This window comes from Vitis riparia, chromosome 11 (assembly GCF_004353265.1).
Source record: "Vitis riparia cultivar Riparia Gloire de Montpellier isolate 1030 chromosome 11, EGFV_Vit.rip_1.0, whole genome shotgun sequence".
Taxonomy (NCBI): domain Eukaryota; kingdom Viridiplantae; phylum Streptophyta; class Magnoliopsida; order Vitales; family Vitaceae; genus Vitis; species Vitis riparia.
Window position 1 is genome coordinate 11897074 of NC_048441.1, and position 24794 is coordinate 11921867.

At 36.0% G+C, this 24794-nt stretch overlaps 1 protein-coding gene across 1 annotated transcript; it reads right to left on the reverse strand.

The window, feature by feature from the left end:
• On the reverse strand, positions 1-24356 carry LOC117925053 (RNA polymerase II C-terminal domain phosphatase-like 4). The gene is made up of 9 exons (XM_034843872.1): positions 24167-24356; positions 23475-23638; positions 23291-23376; positions 16502-16617; positions 15898-16078; positions 4360-4649; positions 1191-1379; positions 1066-1104; positions 1-540 (listed from the first exon to the last, which is right to left on the reverse strand). The coding sequence occupies exons 2-9, from the start codon at positions 23636-23638 to the stop codon at positions 229-231; spliced, it is 1377 nt and encodes a 458-aa protein (XP_034699763.1). The 5' UTR covers positions 24167-24356; the 3' UTR covers positions 1-228.
• Positions 24357-24794: the final 438 nt, after the last annotated feature.

Here is a 24794-nt window from a genome sequence, read left to right on the forward strand (position 1 = left end):
TTGGAGAAAAAAGCTAACACTAATCATAAAACATTCTTTACCAAAGATTGAGCTGAAACTAAAATGCTGACTAGCATCCAATCTGGATAATTTCTGGCATTAACTTTGATATATTTAGTGTCAATGTAAGTACTGGAATTTACTAGAATTAACTTTGTTGGAAAGACTCAAAGCCCTCCAGATTGTTAGTTACGAGAAAGGGTTAACTCCAAAAGAGGAAGGCAAAGATTATTGGTTCTTCTTTTGGTTGATGGGAAAGTTCTCTTCAGGTTGCTTTTGCCAAAAATAGTTTGAAGCTTCAATCCAGCCAGGATGGACCAGAAACTTCTTCTCCTGCAGTGCCCAACGTGACTTCTCCGTTCCCGCATCTGTTGAGACCACGTGTGTGACTGATGGATCAAGTTCTGTTGCACATGTGGCTCCCAACTGCTCTGCCATCCTCCAGAGATGGTGATTCTCAGCCTGGAATCTGGTGGGAAAAACCCGACTGAATACTATTTTACACCCCTTCAAAACTTCCTTCCGAACTCTTTTCACCTCCTGATCAGGAAAGATAGTTTAATACTATTAAGTTTCATTTCTGGGACAGTTAATTTGTGGCTTCACTACCGAAATCAACAAATTTTATTCATAAAGCTTATTTTGGCACACTAGGACAAAGAGAAACCCAAACTGCAAACAATTTTAGTGCTCAAATAAATGACACAAATTACAGCGTTCAGGTCACTCCAGCATTGAACTCTGATTTGGAGCCACCAATAGTCTTAAGACCAGAAAAAGACTTAATGACATATAAAAATAGATGTTTTTAACATACAAAAATAAATAGATTTAACACTTGACAGTATTCAAACATTAATAAAAACAAACAACAGTTAACAGCATTTGGACACTAATAAAAAAACAAACTTAAACACTTAATGACATTCAGCTCCATTAAGATTTAAGCCAAATTCAGGTTTATTCAGATTTTAGACAAAAAACAAAGACCACCTTAGTTTCAAAAATAATAAAAAAGAAAGGGTCAGCATAAGAGTTAGTTCAGTTGCTGTAAGAATTTCTTACCTGTCTCACATCTCTGCCAGAAAAGTCATCCCCAAGTTCCTATAAGAAGGTTCCCAAATAACTAAGCAAGCAAACAAAACAAGTACTAAAAATTGAATCAGTAAAGATTCAGGACCAAGACCCACCGGATCAAAGAACATACTGTGTATCCGCTGGAGAACTTTAAGAACGGTTGCAAGCGCCCCATCAGGCTCACTTTCGTCACTCTTCAACTCAGAAAGAGATTTACAATTGAAGCCAAATTGACGACAACTTGAAGCAAAGAAATGGTATCTTTCCATCAGTATCAAGTTGTCTTTGTGCTTCTGCCATACCTAGAATAACAGAAAGTAACAAATGTAGCTGGCTTTATTAATTACCACAACAATGTGACAGCTTATGCATTCCCTGATTAAGTAATTTGCAGGTTCAAATATCGTGTATACAGCATATGGAGTCGTAGTATAATTTACAAATATGAGATATAAAAAAACAGATATTAGATAAACATATGCTCCAGAGTCTAGACATTAATAACAAACATATCTAGCTTTTCTTTTTCCTTTCCCTTTTTTTTGTAGGCAAGCATGAATCACATAATCCTACTAAGAAGCGCATAGCAAAAAGTTGGAGCAGCTCTAGTACAGAAGAAGTATACAAAAAGCAAGTATATCTAGTTTTATGGATGTTAAAAATTGATGCCACAGCCCTGAAACACTCAAGAGTTTTACATCTCTTTTAACCCCACATGTTGCTATCCATGTGTTTCTATCACACCATAAAAAGGGGTACAAACAACTTCCACTTGTTTTCTTTTCAAACAAAACTCTCTTCAAGATCAACAGAAAATAACATAATTCGGAAAAGAAGATTCTGATGGAACAAAAATGAAAGAAGTTTCAGGCATTATGATTCTACCCAAAACAAATAATAGCAATTTTTAAATGGAAATAAGTGCCAAACAACTTTGCTGATTTGCATAATATCCACCTACACCATTGGGAAGCTGTATTATACAAATTAGTGGAAATATTTGGTGAAACCATAAGCGTTCCTGAATCTCCTTGTCATGGTGTGGTCAAATTTTTTAAGTCAAATTAAAATTTAGAAGCAAAAATGTAGGTTTCTCACCTAGCTTCTCTATTTCATTCCTAAAAGAACTCCAAATTAGAGATATTAAATGCACCTGCAGGAATTTCTGTAGTTCCTTATCAGATTTGTGAAGCCACAATATTCTTGGATGCAAAATATGGAGCTTCTTCATGTAGTTACTTTGTTCCATATCCAATCTTAAAAAGAACTCCAAAATTGAATTGTATAATCTAAGAGGATGTGAATGAAGCCCTTAATCAGACAAAACAAATTCTAGTTCTCTATCATGATTGTAGAAAGTGCAAACAAATAACCAAAGTGCAAGTTACTAAAACGCAAAAACCTAGAATATACGCATCCAAGTTTAACAAGGTGATATCTCTCTGATGTTGAGTGACTACAAATGGAATATCTATCTTTACCAATAACATGATCTTTGACTATTACAGTTCCGAACATCTGAAATGACCCTTGAAAACAGATCACATATAGCTGGTATAACTATTTGAGTTTAAAGCCAAGCAACATCTTCTCTTTTCCAAAATTTCAAGAATTCCCTTCAGGGTCCAGCTCAACCTATTTGAACTTCACGGTCCATAAGTTTAAATGTTAATTCTCCAAGAAATGCCACATGTCCTTCCAGAAGACATGTCGAGTAATAAATGCTACTGACTTTAGAGAGCGCAAACTGCTTGCATCTTTGCAAGTAGAATATTAACTTCTTACTAAGGCTTGTATCCCAGTGCATTAGCCTTCACTACCAACTTCACAAATATTGTAAGATCAAATTTGAAATTAAAAGAGGCTGGACCAGAAGCATGGGCAAGAAAAACATCTGCTTCAGAAATGAAAAGTGGCATGCAGTGAGTGAGTGACCAAGGCCAGCTGGCCATAAACTCAAAAAGTTAATTTGATAGGAAAATCTCAGCAAAAAACTGCTAAAACGCTCCTCAATTTCAAAAAGGGAAGTTCTATTCCCTAAAGATTAAGATTTATCTCCACTTCTTGTGTAGCTTTAGTGACTATCATCCAACTAGGGTTATGATCCCTTCTCAGCACCCCCCTCTATCTATATCATATTACTCTTTTCCTATTAAAGAAAATCCTCTTTTATCCTTATTTTCTGTCTAATTTGATAAATTTATAATTAACATAATTCTGGACGAACAATTCAACTTTTCATCTGTTGAATAATTCAAGCATCGACCAAGAGTTGTATGCACCCATCATTTTGAAGAGTACAATTAAACATTGAAAAATAGATACAGAATATTATTTCCATCTAATAGATTTTACTTTGAAATTCACTTGACATTGTAAACTTCTACAGCATGTGTCCAGTAGGTTCTACGTACAGAGGAGCTCAGTCATATGCATGGTGAGTTGTCTAAGATTCTAGTCTCAGGAGAAAGTGGAAGAGCTTCAGAGGAGATAGGGTGGATTTGGAGAATCTAACAGTGATCGAAGAAGAATCTTGGAAGGAGCTTGAGATTTAATCTCTAATGACTTCTCAATTATGCAAATGAAGAAAGGACTCTCTTTTGTAGAAACTCAAAGTGTACTTGCTGTTGTCTTTACAGAAACATTAAATCCACTAGCATTGACATGTACACCATGAAAACCAGAAGGCTGCTCTTTATTAGCCTCTCTTGATGAGAGAGGATAACTGAAGCAAAGGATCCCCTCCAACTTTAACCTCCTAGAATCTATGTCCCAAAGTCATCCTAGTCAACTCAGAGGAGTGATGTGAATGTATCCTTTATTCAACATCCATCCTAGTTTCCATGTCTCAAGGGCAACTGAGAACCTTGAGTCCTCACCAAAGAGGTGGGCATCTAAAGCCCCCACACCACCTCCTCATGGTGTAAGATGAAGATGAAAACATGGAGATGTAGGACAAAGTCTCATATGTCATAATTCCATCAATCTCAAGATGATAGAGCTCAGTAACTCATGATTAATCCATGTGTTTAGGACTTAATGCCATGCTAGTTGATAAGGATATATTAGTTGATGTGGGGAGGCAAAATGAGAAGAAGCCAACAAGGTTAAACACAAAGGCTTCAACAAAAAAAAAGGTGATGAAAAATAAAGAATGACATTTTACACAAGGAAAAAGGAGACTTTCATTTTAAAATAACAATTAGTATCATATAGATGTAAACCATATAGAGCATCAGCAAAAGAAAGATATTAGGGTCAGAGGACCGCAGATGTACTAACCGATTCTGTATCATCAAGGATCAAAACAGCACTTTCTTGCCCCAACACCACATCAAGACCCTTTTGATGTCTTTGGGTACAATCAGCTTGTGAAATCACTCTAGAACTGAAGTACACTCTCTCAGGGTCGAGCAGCTTTGCCATTTCCAAAGCATAGGAGCGTTCACCCATCGTATAAATGTACATCTCAAACATTTTACTTGCCTCTTTCAGAAAAGTGTGTACATAGGGCCTCAACTTTGTCAGCATGTGCATGGTATTCAACATGAATAGGTTGCCTTTCAAACCACCTTTTCATGTCAAGATTTAGTACCCCATAAAGGATAAAAAGTACATAAAGTCAATAAAATATACAGCACATCGAAGAAAATTAAATAATGCAAACAAACTTAAGGGATTATAAGTGACAGCAACAACATGACCAAGGAAGACAAAAGATTACACATTTTCCACATCAAGATGAAATCTAAAACATGTTTGGTGGCTAATCAATTTGATGAGGGCCTTTAACAGATACATAGGATTCAATGAAACAAAGAAACTATCCAAAGAACTATGTAAAGAAGCATGAAGAATCAAGAGAATCAAATTGAACTACAGTAAACAGAAAAAAATAAAAATAAAAGAAGAAGGGGGGAGGTTGCAACAGAATACAGTGGCATCAGGGCATAATATGTAAATGATATGATTTCATTTCATTTTTTATTTTATTAATTGTTTATTTTAATTAGCACTAGAAACCATTGATCAGTTTCTTTATAGCATTTGAAGTGAGTTTGACATAGTTGGTAGTTTAAGGTAAACTTTTGTTATAGACAATTTTTCCAAATTTTGTCCTTCCTCAAGACTCAAACCTGAAATCTCCACATCCTTGCACCGACCCCTTGCCACTAGAGTCAGGCCACAAGTTTGTATGTATAGAAATAAGCATTTGACTTCTAAAGTACAAAAGTGAACCCAGGGAAGGATGAGATATCCTTGAGAAGCTTTTTAAATTTTCCTGAAAGAAAGTAAAAGTAAGATGTATGAATCTATTAAGGATGAAAAGTCCTTCAAAAAGGATAATTCACATAAGCATATAAACAACAGGAATACAGAACAGAAATCAGTTGCCAACGCTAAGGTTAACTGCACCAAAAGTGAAGAGGGCATAAGATCCTCAATAAAGTCAACGAATGAAGAAGCCTCTCTCTTGGCCTGCTAATCTGGTTACTAATTTGTCAGTATAGACTTTCATGAGAAGAAGCAACCAGCCACCCTAGTGAGGACCACAATATTATGCATACAATGATCATATATTCATGATTCTCTCCAACCACAGGCCACCTAAGATACCCCTGTCACCACATCCTCCTCCACCGAGATATTGGAGACACCAAACCCTTTTGCAATTGTTAAACCCTCAAGTAAAGCAAATATCTCTTTTTCAAAAGATGGTCCAATACTGGCTCCTTTGATCATAGTGCATAGTGTTGTCTATGCAAATTCATAGAGGAATTAGCCAATCACATTCTAATCCATTGCATGAAGGTAGTTATAGCTTGTGGAGCCTCTTTCCCATGTTTGACATTTCTGGAGTCCTCCAATAGATGATGAAGGATTTAATGCTTGAATAACATGGAGGTTTCATGGGCAAGAGCCACTGGAATGTTGTACAATATGGAAAGGTTGGAATTGAAGAACTTTCTAAGGCTGAGAGAAATTAAGAGTTGGCAGAAAAGAACATTTCCCTTAAAACTTGGTATTCTGGCCTGTGATCCTAAATGAGTTTGAAGACATAGAGTTTTGAAGTATCAGCAAGTGGAAAAGCGAACTTGGCTTGTACATCCACCACCAATTTCCAATCCTACAAATAATGTTATAATGAACACCCAGAGATTCTTTGGCAACTAACATCCAGAAGAGATGTGAGAGTGGATTTTTTTCCCACAATTAAATTATCAATCTAAACAATCCACAAGATCACTAGTAGATGCAACTTCCCCCACCCGCCAATAGGGCCCTCCATTTGGGACTCCTACAACAATTGCAAAAAGAAATTAGTAGCATATCCAACTCCACTTTTGGAAACACCTTTTTTTTTTCCTTTTTTTTTTCTTTTTTTTTTTAGAGACAAGTAGAATATTATAAAAGCACCTAAAAAAATGGGCCACCCACATACACAAGGAATATGCAAAGTGCACCAGAGTGGTATATAAAACAGAAATAAACAATGTCATAATTCAGCCTAGCTCATATCCAAACAATAAATGAAATCCAAAAAGGAGGAATGAGAATCCTCCCTCCCATCTCAGTTGGCAAAGAAAAAGGTTTACGGAAGTGGTCTTTGAATGGTAACTTCAAATGCTCGATGCCTTCATAAGTCCTATTCCTCTCTTTCTATATACATCAAAATAAGCATAAAAGAACCATCCTCCACTTCTTTCTGCGTCTCTTTCCCACATAACTACCAAGATACCCAAGCAAGAGATCCACAACTGCTTTAGGGAGAAGTGAGAACGCACCTCAAATAGAATAGAGAGAGAGAACAATAAGACCACAATGTACTTTCCCACTTAGAATGAATGAGGATGTGATTGGTTGTTTCCTCTTTCTGTTTGGACATACATTCACTAGAGAATGCCCCCTTAGTCATAAGTTGATTAATAGTAAGAATTTTCCCCCATGTAACCTCTCACCCAAAGAAACACACTTTAGAAGGAGTTGAAACCTAAATTTCATTGAAGGGGAAAGAAATAGAGTTTCCCAAGCATAGAGAAATATAAAAGGAATTCATAGAGAAAATACCCTTCTTGGCTGCTATCCTTCAAATCATTCTCAAGGGACCTAATACTCAAACTTAGGAGCCTCAAAATCCATGGGAATCATTGGATCATCCTCCTTCTCCCTTACTGACAAAAGGAGGAGAAGGAGAAGAGGCCATCCCCAGCCAAAATTGAAGAGTTATCAAAAACAACCATACATATGATACACTAACAGCCACTACTGCTGTCTGCAAACTTTCATTTTGAAACACCACAGACACTTCCTTCACTGTAGTGATCTCCTTCCCCAAGGTTCCATATTTCACCAATGGTGAATTTCGTTTTATTATGTCGGTCAATTAAACGAGTTGAAATTTTATGCCATATCAGCCTTAGGGTAGAAAATTTCTTAGGATTTTAGAAATTGAAATTTTCCGGAAAATTAAAAAAAAAAAAATTAATTAGAATTAATTAAGAAAAATTAAATTAAATTGATGAATAATAAAATTGAGAAAAATTAGTTTTAGATTGGTGTTAATAAATAAATTGTGTGTTAAAAAAAATGAAAAAAAAATGAATTGGAAATCAAATAAAACAATTAGAATAAAGAAAAGAAAAGAAATAAAATAAAAATATTCATTGGGCTTTGAATATTGGTCGTTTAAGGTAATGGGTTGTAAAAGAAAAAAATAATAATAATAATGGAGTTGGGCTTTTGGTTTTGGGCTTAAGTGGGTGATGTCTTAAAAAAAAAAAAAAAATATGAAATGAATTGGGCTTAGATATGGGCTGGTGGTAGGAAGCCTTTGTTGTTAAAAAAAAAAAAAAAAAAAAGGAAAAGGGGGAGAATTGGAAAACTGGCAGCACGCGGGGAGAGAGAGAGAGAGGCTACTACAGAAAATTTGGTCACTCGCCGGATCTTTGACCGGCCGTTTGGACAGCCAAACGACCTCCGTTTCAGCCCAAATTCGGAGGAAGTGCTCTATTCGACTAGAGGAACAAGTCTACGGCGGCTGATTTCATTTTTAACAGTCAACTTCTCAAATTTGTGGTAAGGGAAAACTAACCCTAAAACTCAAATTTAATGTATTTTTCATTGGAAAAAAATTATAAATCTGATAATTATGAGTTAATTAGGAAATTTTGATGTTGTGTGAATTTTCTGGAATGATTTGGGATTTTTTCTGGATTTTTTTGTAATTTCCGGAATTCTTTGTAATTAATAAATAATTATTTTAGGTTGTTAAAAATTGCTAGAAATGTAGGAAAATTCCGGAATTAGGGCAAGATTTCAAATCTAGTGACTTATGAATTTTTGAAAATTGATTGGAATATTTGCGGTAATTTTATTGTAAAAAATTAGTTATTTTCAAATATTGGGAATTATTAGAGTTTTTGAAAAATTATGAAATTGTGATATAAATTCAAGTATATTGATGTTTGAATTTCCGAAAATTTGTTGGTATATTTTCGAGAATTTTAATGTGAAAATTTTATTTTATTGGGTTATTGAGAATGTTGAAATTATTGGAATTGTAGAAATTATTAAGGAATTTGTGGCATTCATTTGCATCATGGTTGTATGAAGAAATGAAAAAAAAAAAAATTGTGAAAAGTGTATGAAATGGAAAAAAATAAAATAGTGATGAAAAGTGAAAGCCCGTGTGAGGCGAACTAAGAAAGGAGAGAGATCCCTAGGGTGAAAGACCCAAAAGTTTACCCTGGGTTGACTCCAAATAGAGAGTATATTTGGGTGCGGACGCGTATCCTTCGGTGAAAGCCCGAAAACGATAATGCATTGTATGACTGTGTGTCACACATTCATATGCATTCATTAAATGATTGGATGTTGTGGGATTGAGTATAATGTTATATGTTAAATTGTGTGACTTGATTTATATTGGTAAACTGTTGTGTTTGGGTTATTGAAATATAGTAATCCCTCATTAACCCTTTGGGTGTTAGGCACCCTACTGAGCAATGTGGAAATGCTCACCCCTTCATTTTTATATCTTTCTAGATGCAGATATCACTCCTGAGGATCCACAAGTGGGACAGGGAGGACTTCAGGATGCCCTTGGAGCGGTTTAGTGGAAAGGTTTTATTTTTTTTTATTGTGTTGTGGTATTGAGACCTTGTATAAGAAAATTATGGATAATGTAATAAGACCTTAGTTTGATTAAGGGGATTTTTATGAAATTTTATTTTGGGATGCAATGATGTTTATTAAATCTTGATGTGTTTAAGTAAGGTTTAAAATATTATTAGTTGGTGAGAACCCTAGTGGGACTTATATGAAAAAAAAAAAAACTTTTCCACTAAACCGCTCCAGGGGCATCCTGAAGTCCTCCCTGTCCCACTTGTGGATCCTCAGGAGTGATATCTGCATCTAAAAAGATATAAAAAGGAAGGGATGAGCATTTCCACATTACTCAGTAGGGTGCCTAACACCCAAAGGGTTAATGGGGGATTACTATATTTCAATAACCCAAACACAACAGTTTACCAATATAAATCAAGTCACACAATTTAACATATAACATTATATTCAATCCCACAACATCCAATCATTTAATGAATGCATATGAATGTGTGACACGCAGTCATACAATGCATTATCGTTCTCGGGCTTTCACCGAAGGATACGCGTCCGCACCCAAATATACTCCCCATTTGGAGTCTTCCGGGGATAAACTTTTGGGTCTTTCACCCTAGGGATCTCTCTCCCTTCTTAGTTTGCCTCACACGGGTTTTCACTTTTCATCACTATTTTATTTTTTTCCATTTCATACACTTTTCACAATTTTTTTTTTTTTTCATTTCTTCATACAACCATGATGCAAATGAATGCCACAAATTCCAAAATTCCTTAATAATTTCTACAATTCCAATAATTTCAACATTCTCAATAACCCAATAAAATAAAATTTTCACATTAAAATTCCCGAAAATATACCAACAAATTTTTGGAAATTCAAACATCAATATACTTGAATTTATATCACAATTTCAGAATTTTTCAAAAACTCTAATAATTCCCAATATTTGAAAATAACTAATTTTTCACAATAAAATTACCACAAATATTCCAATCAATTTTCAAAAATTCATAAGTCACTAGATTTGAAATCTTGCCCTAATTCTGGAATTTTCCTACATTTCTAGCAATTTTTAACAACCTAAAATAATTATTTATTAATTACAAAGAATTCCGGAAATTACAAAAAAAATCCAGAAAAAATCCTAAATCATTCCAGAAAATCCACACAACATCAAAATTTCCTAATTAACTCATAATTATCAGATTTATAATTTTTTTCCAATGAAAAATACATTAAATTTGAGTTTTAGGGTTAGTTTTCCCCTACCACAAATCTGAGAAGTTGACCGCTAAAAATGAAATCAGCCGATGTAGACTTGTTCCTCTAGTCGAATAGAGCACTTCCTCCGAATTTGGGCTGAAATGGAGGTCGTTTGGCCGTCCAAACGGCCGATCAAAGATCCGACGAGTAACCAAATTTTCTGTAGTAGCCCCTCTCTCTCTCTCTCTCTCTCTCTCTCCCTCCCCGCGTGCTGCCAGTTTTCCAATTCTCCCCCTTTTCCTTTTTTTTTTTTTTAACAACAAAGGCTTCCTACCACCAGCCCATATCTAAGCCCAATCCATATCTAAGCCCAATGCATTTCATATCTTTTTTTTTTTTTTTAAGACATCACCCACTTAAGCCCAAAACCAAAAGCCCAACTCCATTATTATTATTTTTTTTTTTTCTTTTACAACCCATTACCTTAAACGGCCAATATTCAAAACCCAATGAATATTTTTATTTTATTTCTTTTTTTTCTTTATTCTAATTGTTTTATTTGATTTCTAATTCATTTTTTTTTTCATTTTTTTTTAACACACAATTTATTTATTAACACCAACCTAAAACTAATTTTTCTCAATTTTATTATTTATCAATTTAATTTAATTTTTCTTAATTAATTCTAATTAATTTTTTTTTTTTTTAATTTTCTGGAAAATTTCAATTTCTAAAATCCTAAGAAACTTTCTACCCTAAGGCTGACATGGCATAAAATTTCAACTCGTTTAATTGACCGACACAATAAAACGAAATTCACCAATCCGAAATTGACACGTGTTCTCCAAACACTTTTCTTTTTTGACTTTTCAACCATCACACAAAATAAGACTTTTCAAACTAAAAATGCTAACGTGGCATAAAATACCCGGTCATTACAGCAATACAAGAGGTTGTGGAGGAGAGGGATGAAGCGGGTGATCCTAGCTAGTATTCCAATTGCTTGGCTAAGTTTAGTCACTGCTTAGGAATGCCAACAGAGGGATTCGAAGGGGAGATTTTGATATTGCTGAAAATGATGAAAGAGAGGAAAGATCAGAAGGGGAAGTTGGATGGTAGGAAAAGGAAAAAATTGGAGTCATCAAAGTTTGAAAGGGAGTTGAGAAAGTTGGAATGTACTGTGAATTATTTTGGAGAAGGAGGAGAAGGGAGGGGTAGTTTTTGCAGGTCTGGATGAAGATTCGTTTGTTTTCCTGGAATGTAAGAGGGGCTAATAACAGTGATAAGAGGAAGGTGATCAAAGCCTTGATAAAGAAGAATAAGGTAGATTTGGTTTGCTTGCAGGAAACCAAGATCCAGGAAATGTCAAGGGGTCTTGTTCATAGTTTAAGAGTGGGGAGATTTTTAGAATGGGGAGCTATGGACTCAAGGGGTGCTGTTAGAGGTATAGTGGTTTCCTGGGATAATAGTGGTTTCCTGGGATAGTGGTTTCCTGGGATAATAGGGTGTTGGAGTTGGTCGACTTAGAAAATGGAGTGTTCTCAATCTCTTGTCATTTTAAGAATTGCGAGGATGGCTTCATTTGGACTTTTACACGAGTTTGTGGCCCGACCCTAAGGAAGGATAGGGAGTGTTTCTGGGGTGAGTTGGGGGCAATAAAAGGTTTTTGGAATGGGCCTTGGTGTGTTGCTGGGGATTTTAATTCCATTTTAAGCCCTCAAAAGCGCAACAGGTGAGGGAGTTTGAATTCAGACATGAGAAGGTTCTCAGAGGTAATAGAAGACTTAGAGTTAAAGGACTTGCCGCTACTTGGGGGTCATTTTACCTGGAGTGGAGGGGTGAACAATCAGTCATTGTCAAGGTTAGATCGTTTTTTGGTAAATGAGGAGTGGGATTGTCATTTTAGCGGGTCGAGGCAGTGTGTTCTTCCGAGACCTGTGTCTAACCATTTCCCGATTCTTTTAGATGGACGGGGTCTGAGAAGAGGCCCCTCCCTTTTTAGATTTGAGAATATGTGGCTAAAAGTTGAGGGTTTTAAGGATCTTATGAAGTCTTGGTGGGAGGGGGACAGTTTTAGTGGCTCTTCAAGTTTTATTTTGACATAAAAATTAAAGGTCTTGAAGTCTAAATTGAAGGAGTGGAACAAAGATATTTTTGGCAGGGTTGAATTCAAGAAGGATTTGGCCCTAAATCAGGTGGAATTTTGGGATGATAAGGAGAAGACTAGCAGACTGTCTTTGGAGGAGTTGGAAGTTAGAAAAGAAGCGAGGGAAGAATATAAAAAATGGGTTTTGCTAGAAGAGATAACTTGGAGCCAAAAATCTAGGGAAGTGTGGTTGAAAGAGGGTGACAGAAATACGAGTTTCTTTCACAAGATGGTCAATGCTCACAGAAGAAGAAATAATGTGGACGGAATTAGGATTAATGGTGTTTGACTTTCGGAGGAGAATGAAATCAAGGAAGGGGTGGTGGTCAATGCTTTTCGGTCTTTGCTGTCCAATTCAAGGGACTGGCGTCCTTCTTTATCCGGGCTGCAGTGTGAGACTTTGGAGAATCTGGATGCTTTTGCTTTGGAGGCGTCATTCACGGAAGAGGAGGTGCTTGGTGTGCTGCTGGGATGTAATGGGGACAAAGCTCCGAGGCCTGATGGCTTCTCTATGGCTTTCTGGCAATTTGCTTGGGACTTTGTGAAGGATGATGTGATAAGTTTTTTCAGAGAATTCTATGAACACGGTAAATTTGTTAAAAGTCTAAGTGCAACTTTTCTAGTTTTAATCCCAAAAAAAGCGGGGGCTGAAGATTTAAGGGATTTTAAGCCTATAAGTTTGTTGGAAAGTCTGTACAAGTGGCTGGCCAAGGTTTTAGCCAATAGGCTAAAAAAAAAGTGATTGGAAAGGTGGTCTCTAAGGCTCAAAGGGCTTTTGTGGAGAGAAGACAAATCTTAGATGCAATGCTAATAGCTAATGAAGCCATTAATTCGGTCCTAAAGATTAATGAGAATGGTATTTTGTACAAACTTGACATAGAGAAGGCATACGACAATGTGGACTGGTCTTTTCTTCTCGGTTATGCAAAAAATGGGTTTTGGGGAGAAATGGATTGGGTGGATCAAGTGGTGCATTTCCACTGCAAGCTTCTCTGTGTTGGTTAATGGCACCTCTACGGGTTTCTTTCAAAGCTCAAGGAGATTGAGGTAGGACGATCCACTTTCGCCTTATTTATTCGTGATTGCTATGAAGGTGTTTAGTTGTTTTCTTAAAAGGGTTGTGGATGGAGGTTTTTTGTCGAGTTGTAGGGTGAAGGGTAGGAGTGAAGAAGGGGTTCAGATTTCCCATTTGTTGTTTGCTGATGATACCTTGGTGTTCTGCCAAGCTTCTCAAGATCATTTGACCTATCTTAGTTGGTTACTTATGTGGTTTGAGGCTGTGTCGGGGTTGAGAATAAACTTGGAAAAGAGTGAACTAATTCCAGTAGGTAGGGTGGAGAATATTGATAATCTTGCTTTGGATTTTGGTTGTAGAGTGGGTAGTTTACCGTCCACTTATTTGAGCCTTTCTTTGGGTGCTCCGTTTAAGTCGGTGACAGTGTGGGATGGAATGGAAGAGCGATTCCGTAGAAGGTTGGCTATGTGGAAAAGACAATGCATATCCAAGGGAGGGAGGGCGACTCTAATTCGAAGCACTTTGTCGAATTTACCCATTTATTTTATGTCCTTGTTGCGCTTGCCAAACTCAGTTAGATAGAGACTAGAGCAAATTCAAAAGGATTTCCTTTGGGGAGATGGTAATTTGGAGCGAAAGCCACATTTAGTAAGATGGGAGTTGGTGTGCTTAAGTAAGGAGAAAGGGGGTTTGGGGGTCAAATGTCTATCCAATCTCAACAAGGCTCTTCTTTGTAAATGGAATTGGCGTTTTGCAAATGAGAGAGAGGCCTTGTGGAATCAAGTGATTAGAGGGAAGTATGGGAAAGAAAGAGGGGGATGGTGCTCTCAGGAAGTGAGAGAGGCGTATGGTGTGGGGGCTTTGGAAAGGAATAAGGATGGACTAGGATTTTGTGGGCTCTAGGATTTTATTCCTTGTAGGTAATGGGCGGAGGGTGAGATTTTGGAAGGATAGATGGTGCGGGGATTCCCCTTTGTGTGTGTCATTCCCTTCTTTGTTTGCTTTATCTGTCGATAAGGAAGCGTGGGTAGCGGATATTTGGGACCCCTTGGCTAAGGGGGATTGGGGGGGTTGGAATCCCTGTTTTTCAAGAGCCTTCAATGATTAGGAGGTGGAGGAGGCGAAAAGATTCTTAGAGTGGCTTCATGGGAAGAGAGTGCATGGAGATGTGGATGATATGGTGCTTTGGACCGAAACAAAGAGTGGAAATTTCTCGATCAAGTCCCTCTACCTTGTTCTAGAAGCAGGTTGGCCTTCTTTGTTTCCTTCTAGCTGCATTTGGAATGTGTGGGTGCAGCCCAAGATTAGCTTTTTTGCGTGGGAGGCTACGTGGGGCAAAGCCTTAACCCTAGATCTTATTCAGAAAAGAGGATGGGCCTTGGCAAATAGATGTTTTATGTGCCTTAAGAAAGAGGAGACCATAGACCATCTTCTTCTACATTGTATAAAAACAAGAGTCCTATGGGATCTGCTCTTTAATTTGTTTGGGGCATCATGGGTGTTGCCTTCATCAGTTAGAGAGACTCTCCTTAGTTGGCATGGTTCTTTTGTGGGCAAAAAGCGCAAGAAGGCGTGTAGAGCAGCTCCTCTTTTCATTTTTTGAACAGTTTGGAAGGCGAGAAATAGATTGGCCTTCAAGGATGATGTGTTGTCAATCCAGTGACTCAAATACTCTTCTGTTCTTTCTCTTTGGTCAAAGGCCAAGTTGTTTATAGTTGATTGTCCTCTAACTATAGTTAATTTTATTGATTGGTTGGGTTCTAACTAAGGTTGTTTGTTGGGCCAGCTGGGTGTTTTTCTTCTTTTTTGGCCATTTTGGCGGTGGGTGTATAGGTATTGTATACCTTGAGTCGCTTTTTTGGCGCCTCTTTTTATATTAGATTTTTTCTTACCTATCAAAAAAAAAAATTATACATTATAACTGTATATGATATGGTCTCTACAAGCATAAGTAACAAATTTCAACTTCCCCACAACAGATATATCCTAAATTTGATAGAGCATGCAATATGCCATCAACAAATCCTAAGCATTTCCTTATAACCTCAAAAGAAAAATAAGGAATAAAAAGAAAAAATTGGAATCTTATCTATCGAACATCTCCCAAAGATATGAAACTATAACGAGGCAGTTGGGCTTTACTCATGCTACAAAAGTTCTAGTTGCTCTACAAAGATTTTTTTTGTTAGCTCCCTTCCACATATAGAATTAAGTTATGGGCCCCATGGCATGAACAAGAAATGGTAGACTTCAAAGAAACATAAACAATTGAAATTGGAAAATTGGTTATTCTATGAGGCATAATGACATAAACTGGTAAACAGATCATACCTTGCAAAGGATCCGTTTGGTTCTTTAAATACAGCTCCTCTGGTGTTATATCTAAAAGCCGAGTTGAGTTAAGAAGTGTGTGATCTAAATCAAGAACCAAGTAAAGCTTTTTATGGCGTAACAAATTCTTCAAGTCTGTGTCACGTAATCGAGCAATTTCATCACTTCCAAGCCTCAAATCCTGAAAACAAAGATTAGTCTCCACACATTACCAATTCAATAAAAACAAAGTAGAGAACCAACTATATACAAGATTTTGTGAATAGAAGCGACAGCAAAAGTTCTTACAAATTCTTCATATATCTCAATGGATGCCATAGAATTTCCAAAATGGTTCATATCTCTCATCTACCACAAGGAATATTGACAGTTTTTTCTCCATGTGTGTGTGTGTGTAGCCAGAAAATCTAAGTTCAGTATTTTATTTAAGGTAGATTCAACAGAAATGAAATATTGCCACAAAATACTGATTCCCTCTCTCTCTTGCTCATTTTAAGAAAATATCTGATCGCTCCTTTCAGATATTAGGGGAAGAAAATAAATATGGACAATGAACTCAAATTCCCACTTCCACTGTTTCAAAATAGTTCAGAGAAAAATATACCTTATGTATGTACCCAAATGCTACACCAGAACCACCTTCCATCTTCTGCCCACAACGTATACACAATTCTCTAAAAACGCCAGGATGTGTGCATGTATCCTTTGTGATGGTTACTTCTGCACGTAATGTAAGTTAAGACACAACTGATTCCATCCAAAGTACAAAAAACCTTAGTTAAAAGATCTGCAGTGGTGGACAGTACAGATGTTAGATTAACACCCTAGTTATTGCTTTAGAAGATTTAAAATTGGTTTGTACTTGAGATGACACAGGAATATTTTGTGTTTTCTAGTATGCAGAAAAAAGTGCACGCCTACCATTTAGGAAATAAACAAAAAAATGTGTGTATTGATAAGTAAAAGTGTGTGCATGTGTCTGAACACATGTCCTTTTCTCTATGTTTTCATCTACTTGACACATTATTATTTTCTTTTATTAGAGACTTAACACATTATTTTGCAAGTAATAAATTAATTTTTATCAAGAAAATCTAACTATGTTAAGATTAAATCCTTTTATCACTATATAGATCTGACTATTATACAAGATGCCTACAGAAAATCTTTAAATCAAGAAAAATTCCCAAACCATCTGAAATGTTTGTGCAAGCATTTGGACTCAAGGAGAACAAGAGATCTAGATACAGAATTAATCAGGAAAACTGATTCCATGAAGGATTTGTGCATTATTCAGCTTAGCCTCCATTTCTTTGGGTGTAAATTGAAGCCCAAAAATTCAATCGAGTATAATATTATACTCCATTCAAGTTGGGTTATGATGGAAAATTGCTTAGTGTGGCTTTGCCTCAACTATGAATTAATTGGGAGAAAAGGCTTTCCCTGCTTGCCCTAAGTCATTTTTTGTTGATTCTTCACAGGCTGGCCATAAAGGCTAATGCAGCCAGCACTTTCTCTATCATTATTTGTTTCCTTCATTCAACCTACTTACCACCCAAGCAGATCAAACCAACAGCCAAAACCAACATCACCATTTTTCTACACGAATCACCACTATCTCCACTTTATCACCATTACCACCAGCATCACCATCAACTTCTACTTCATCACCCTCAGCACCAAATCTAACCAATAAGCACCCACCAGATCAAATTCGATGCCACCTCTAAAATCATAATTAACTAGGCAGCTGGGAAAAGGAAAAGAAGAAAGATTTTATTTTCTAGAAGGTCCTATCCTTGTCTAAGAAGCAAGAACAGGACAAGAAGATGCATGTGATTTGCTAGAAGGTGGTGCACTCGCCTAAAAAGCAAGAGGCACAGGTATTAGAAGCTTGGTATTTGGGTGGAGAGTAATGCTGCGGAAGTTCAACAAGATGTAAGGGGTGGTATTTAGGTGAGGCAAGGGGGCTCTTTGGATGGGGAATCATAGGAAGCTATTAGGAGGGAATGGGATGTTTTTGCCAAAGTAAACCCTTGAGGCCTAGTGCAAGTAGTAAACGATTGGGTTGGCTTATGGGAGGTTCTAGGTTCAAGTTCTAATTGGGACAATAAAATTGAAAAAAAAAATAATAATAATAATAATAATAATACCTATCAAAAAGAAATGTTTTCACTAAGTACAATAGCTATTATCAAGAGGATGGTAAGACAATGAAGTTTTGACATGATGCATAGTGGTAGCGATCAAATGGTTGAGAATTCACTTCATAGAGTTGTTTCCCAAATGATAGAGAGGGCATGGAACCTCAATTGATAGATGTTGTTGGAAGTGGCTATAATTGGTTTAAAAATATTGTAATTAATTTGTATGGTTGAATATTTTATTTCTTTCCTCCATTTCCTCACTAGAAATCTGCCTATAATTGGGATCCTTATCTAGTCCTAAAATAGCTATAACCTAGTCAACCGTGTATCTACATAATTTGTACTCACCCCTTTTGGGAATTAGTACAGTGAGAAATTATTCATTCCTTTATGGTATCAAAGCAAGTAATAATTCCACTCTATGTCATCATCTTTTAGGCCTTCATTACCATTCTTTTTCTTTAGCCTTTTTTGCCAATTGTTGTATTTACCCTTCATTGTTGAGCCTTATATTAGTCTCATTTTCCTCCAGTTTGAATCCACCATCTTCTCTTCTCAAATCATAGAAATTCCCAACAATGATTAGATATCTCCAAAACTATGTATTGGAAACTTTCATGGAAAGCCCCAATATGGGAACAAAGGAATCAATACAAGAGGAGGAAATCAAGCAACAAAAACTAGACAAGCACATCATAGCACAGTTGTGGAAGAATCCCAAGAAATAGGTTTTCTTGGTAAGAGTGATGTAGAGAAACTAAAAAGAATGTTGAATTGCTTGAAAATCACAATCCAAGTTCTACACCAACTTCAGATTGTTCCTCGAAGGCTCAATCAGGTAATATTCATAAAATCAATGTCTTTGATTGTTTTTCCAACACCTGAATCAGATTATTTTCCACTTGCTCCACATGTTTTGAAGAACAAAAAATAAAGATTTGTCGATGAATCTTTTTCCTCTATAGCCGATCAAGGCACAATCAAAATCAACCCCACATTGTCTCTAAAATCTGTGTTGCATGTTCCCCATCTTTCCTATAACCTTTTGTCTATAGGAAAAATTACTAAAGCTTTGAATTTTTCCGTCACATTCACTTCTTCTAGTTGTAATTTCAAGACTCTATAACAGAAAGGACAATTGGACATGTTAAAGAAAACATAGATTATACCACATTGATGCTAATTAGAAGATTGGTGTTTTAAGAGCTCAAGACTTGATCTCTACCCCTTCTCCAAAAGTTGATTAGGTTTTGTTTTGGCATAAACATCTAGGACATCCTCCATTTCCATGGTTGAAAAAGGAGTTTCCGTCTTTGTTTGAAAAAATGATTGTCTTGATTTTCATGGTGGAGCGTGTGTTCTTGCTAAGCACCATCAAGTCTCATTTCCAATAAAAAAAATCCTAAATGCCTTTCTATATTTAATTTGATTCATTCAAATGTTAGGGATCCTTCTCGTGTTCCAAATAATTCAGGTTCTGATCCACTTAGGTTTATCTCTTGAAATCAAAATCTTAGACCTTATTTGGCAACTATTTTTGGAAACAATTTTTTGTTCTCCAAAATAAAAAAATAAAAAACCATGTTTGACAACTACAAAACATAAAACAATTTTTTGCTCTTAAAAATAGAAAACAAGATGTTTTCAAATAACAAATTTTAGTTGTTTTCAATTGCTTTCACTTATTCTTTGAGAGTTATTTAAAAATAATAATTATACAAATATAGAGAATGATTAAAGATAAAGCACTACAAATAAAAGTTACTTTTAAAACATAAAAAACAAGTCAAGAATATTTCAAGTTCCCAAACAGACTTTTATTCTACAAAACATAAGAGAATAGTTATCAAAAGTTATTTTTTACAACTATTTTTGAAAATGCTTCCCAAGAAGAGCCTTAGGTCTCCACTATCTTTCCTATCTTTCATAAACACATTTGTACGCAATTTGAAGTCAATATACAAACACTCAATTCCAACAACGGGAAAGAATAATTTAATAATGACTTGATCGCATATCTTCAAAATGAAGACCTTGTTCATCAATCATCATGTGTTGATACTCCTCAACAAAATGGAATTGTTAAGAGGAACAAATAGGCATTTAGTAGAGGTTGTTAGGTCCATTCTATTCCAAATGAAAGTTCCAAAAATCTATTGGGGCGAAGCCATCCTAACAACCACCTAGTTGATAAATTCCAAGTTTTCAAGGCATTGGTTCTCTTCCCCCAAAAATCTTTGGGTATGTTTCCTTTGTTCATGTTTTTTTATAGGTAAACAAAGCAAATATATTAAAAGCGCTTGGAAAAGGCGCATAGAGGTTTCCTTTGTTCACTTTCATAACCACTTAAGAAGCAAACTTGATCCAAAGGCCTTCAAATGCATTTGCTTAGGGTATTCTCACACACAAAAGGGATATGAATGTTACCATCCTCCCACCAAAAAGAAATACATCACAATGGATGTTACCTTCATTGAAAACAAGCCTTATTTCTCTAAAACCGATCTTTAGGAGGAAAGTAACAAGATTATGGAAGATAGATGATGAGATTCTAATCATGTTTTAGAGGAGTATTCTGATTCTAGTTAGGTTCTAGAGCAGGATTTTAGTCACATTTTAGATCAAGTTTTACCTATTACCATTTATTATCATTTCTCTAACCTTCCTAATCATTCTCCCTCTCATCCTACTCCTTTTGAGAATGAACCAATCCAAAAAAAGAAAAATCAACCTAAAATTTTGTCCATTGAAACTGAATAGAGCCCAAGTTCCTCAAGTCCTGACAAAAGCATGAATTCCTCAAAACCCACATTGCAGATTCAATCACTTAAGACTGAGTGCAAGAGACTTTAAGCACCTAATTTCAATGTGTATTTCAAGAGTAAAAAACCCGCAATACCCACATATGTTCCAATCTATAAAGCTGTGACAAGTAATGGAAATGTTAACCCTAGTCTTGATACTAATAGTGATTTATATTTGCCTATTGCTCTAAGGAAAGGAATTAGAACATGCACCCAACATCCTATCTCAAATTTTGTGTCCTTAAAAAGACTTTTATCGAAATACCGTGCCTTTGTTACTCATTTGTCCTCTAATGAAACTCCCAAAACAATCCAAGAGACCTTAAATAGTAAACCATGGAAAGATGCTATGAGTGAAGAACTACAAGCTTGGAAAAAAATAAAACTTAGGAAGTTGTGGAATTGCCTAAAGGGAAGGAAACAATAGATGTAGGTGGATCTATAACTTCAAATACAAGGCTGATGGAACCACATAGAGGTACAAAGCAAAGCTAGTTGCTAAAGGCTACACTCAAACATATGATATGGATTACCAAGAAACCTTCGCACTAATAGCAAAGATAAACACTATCATAATTTTATTATCTTTGGCTACTAACTTTGATTGGCCTCTGCAACAATTTGATGTAAAGAATGTCTTGCTCCATGGAGATCTAGAGGAGGAGACATGGATGTTCCCCCTGGATTCATACACAAATCTTGGACTAGCAAAGTGTGTAGACTTGAAAATGGGCCCCAACAATCCCCAAGAACTTAGTATGAAAGATTCGCGAAGTCAATGGTATCGAGGGGTTATTGTCAAAGTGAAGGTCATCACACACTATTCTTCAAAACATTCCTCTCTTGATATCATTGTTACCGATAATAATTTGGAACAGATTGGAGAATCAAAGTCACATTTGGCAAAGGAATTCGAGATAAAGACTTGGGTAGTCTAAAGTACCATTTGGAAATCGAAGTTGCTAGATCAAAAAAGGGAACTTTTATTTCTCAACAAAAGTATATGCAAGATCTACTCAAAGAAACTAGCACACTGAGGTGCAAATTGCTAATACCCCAATCAAACCATAAGTCAGGGGAAAAGAATGAAGAACCTAGGGTTGACCAAGGCATTTACCAAAGAATGCTAGGAAAACTAATTTATTTATCACACACTAGACCTAATATAGCAAATATTGCAAGTGTGGTGAGTCAATTTATGCATTCTCTACTTAAGTCTCATATGGAGGCTATGTATAGAATTGTCAGGTATTTGAAGAGAACCTAGGCAGCATAATAAAGTTTCAAAAGAATGATGATTTCAAGTTGGAGACCTATATCAATGCAGATTGGCCAGATTGAACAGTGGATAGAAGATCAACTACAGGGCATTGCACATTTCTAAGAGGAACTTTAGTCACTTAGAGAAGCAAAAAACAACCTGTTGTGACCAAATCTAGTGTAGAAGTTGAGTTTAGAGTTATGGCTCAACATATTTGTGAGCAACCATGGCTGAACATTACACTCACAGATCTTAAGATGGAGATAAAAGGGTCGATAATGATGTATTGTGACAAGAAGGTAGATATATATATATAGCTTATAACCTAGTCCATCATGATCCACCAAACATGTGGAAGTGGATTAACAATTCATAAAAGAGAAAGTGGATGTGAGACAAATTTATATACCATAAGTCTCCCTAACTAGACAGCTAGCAAACATCCTCACCAAAGGTTTACCAAATCTGGTTTTCCATCAAATCTTAAAAAAGCTAGGAATGCATGACATCTTTGCACCTACTTGAGGGGGAGTATTGGAAAATTGGACGAATTACGTCCATATCTTATTTGCACCTGTTTCATATGCTCTCATTCTCATATGAGAGGTCTTAGCTAAAGAAGAAACAAAAAATTATTAAAGAAAAAGGGCAAGGATGCAATGAATGATAGTTATCCTTGAGAAGAAAATAAAAAATAAAAAATAAAAAATAAAAAGGAAAACAAGACCCTAATTTTAAATGTACCTCAGCTAAAGTCCAACATAGCCAGCTACAAATCCACCACCCCTAATTAGGGCAAGCAGGCTGCCCTTCGTCCAAAGAGATGGAGGTATAGTGAATTCTTGCAAATTTATTGGTCACTATGAAGCTGAAGGGGTATTCACTTTCTTAGAAACCATCCTTTTTCTATGGGTACTTATCAGAAACCGTAGATAATGTTGTCAGTGTTGTAAACAAATAACATATTGTACTTCTAAGAAAATGTTGTACTAAAGCTTAAAAATGATGCACTCCACATATTACTACCAATTAGGGAAGGTTGTACAAGAAATAAATTATAAATTACTAAGTTTGAAAAGTACATAATAACCATCAGTAAGCTACTGTATTGCTTATGCTTTCTACATATAATCCTACAAGGAGAGGAGAAATCAAAGAAGGGACAAACAATAAAATTTCACCTAGATTTTGCTCTAGGGATCCATCTGAAGTTGACCCTGGATGCTCCTCTATGCTTTCAAACTCCTCTACCTTCTGCCTTTTAACCCTGCAAATTAATTCGCAATTTGAAGATCAAAAGCAACGATAATATCTCAAGTGAAACAATAATATTTTAATAACAGGTCTATACACCCAACACTGAACCTCTTGTACTCAGAATCAGATTCATCCTCAGCTTCCTGCTCGTCATCCTCAGCTTCCTGCTCCGGTGAAACGTCAGAAGAATCAGAATCTAGTTCTGCATCAAGATATGCAGCAAATCCATCGCTGCTTGATGAGTGTACAGGAGAATCAGTCACAAGACTCATCTGAAAAACAGGAAAGAACTAAAGACTCAATAATAGAGCACTTCTCATAAAAAATAGCATTACAATATAAAAATATATATATAATTTTACAGCAAAAGCACAATGATTTTCCATCCAACAAGAAACCCTCGTGACTACTTGAACCACTGAGGCAGTGAAGAAAAGAGCTCCGGTACAGGGTTCAAAGTATCGGCGAGTCTTGCTGCGACGAGTGCTATACCGATACGAACTTATGCACAAACTCGGCACTGAATAGGTGAAACTCGGTTGAATGGCCGAGATTCCGACTTAACTCGGTCGACCCGATTAAGTTTCAGAAAATTTTCGACTCAATACGGAGATTCCCTCTTTCTTTCCGATCACAACAAAAAATCAGAAAATTTTCAGAAAAATCAGAGATTCCCCTTCAAAAGCAAACACATTTCAACCCATCAATCCCATCATATCTAACCCAACCCGTGACCCTTTTGGAAGTCTATATGAGGAGAAACCACCAAAGGACGAGGGCACGATTTAGGGTTTACTTACCTCATCACAAATCGAGCATCGCCGGAATGTAGGAGCTTTGGTGCCGAGGTGGTGACTCGTCAAGTGGACAGATTCCTTCACCGGCGACGTCAGCAACCCCCGCAGTTGGATTGCTCTCCCTCCCCGGCGTATGTCTTGCACAGTTGGAACCGCAGGTGATGTCGTGGGCGCGGGTGGGACCGTGGGAACTCAAATTGGTAAGGTATAAAATTGCATTTATATGGATTTATAGGGATGGTATGAGATGGGATTTAATTTCCTATATTATGTAATTTTTTTTATTTTATAATATTGAATTGGTTTACAGTAAAATAATAATTTTATATGTAGCATAAGATTTAATGGTAATAATATGAATAATCTAAACTATATTTATATGGTATATTTTATAATATGAATAAAATTATAGCATTAGAAAATCAATAATTATTTAAAATAAAACACTTTTTATAAAAAAGAATCGTAATTTTAAAAGTAATAATTTGATGACATGATTATATTAAGAGATCAATAATTATGTTTGTATGATATAGAGATTATTCTTATATTGAATTATTTTTAATTTATTATGTCATGGTATGTTTTTATCTTATAATATTATAGAATTAAATTACATTAAAAAATCAAT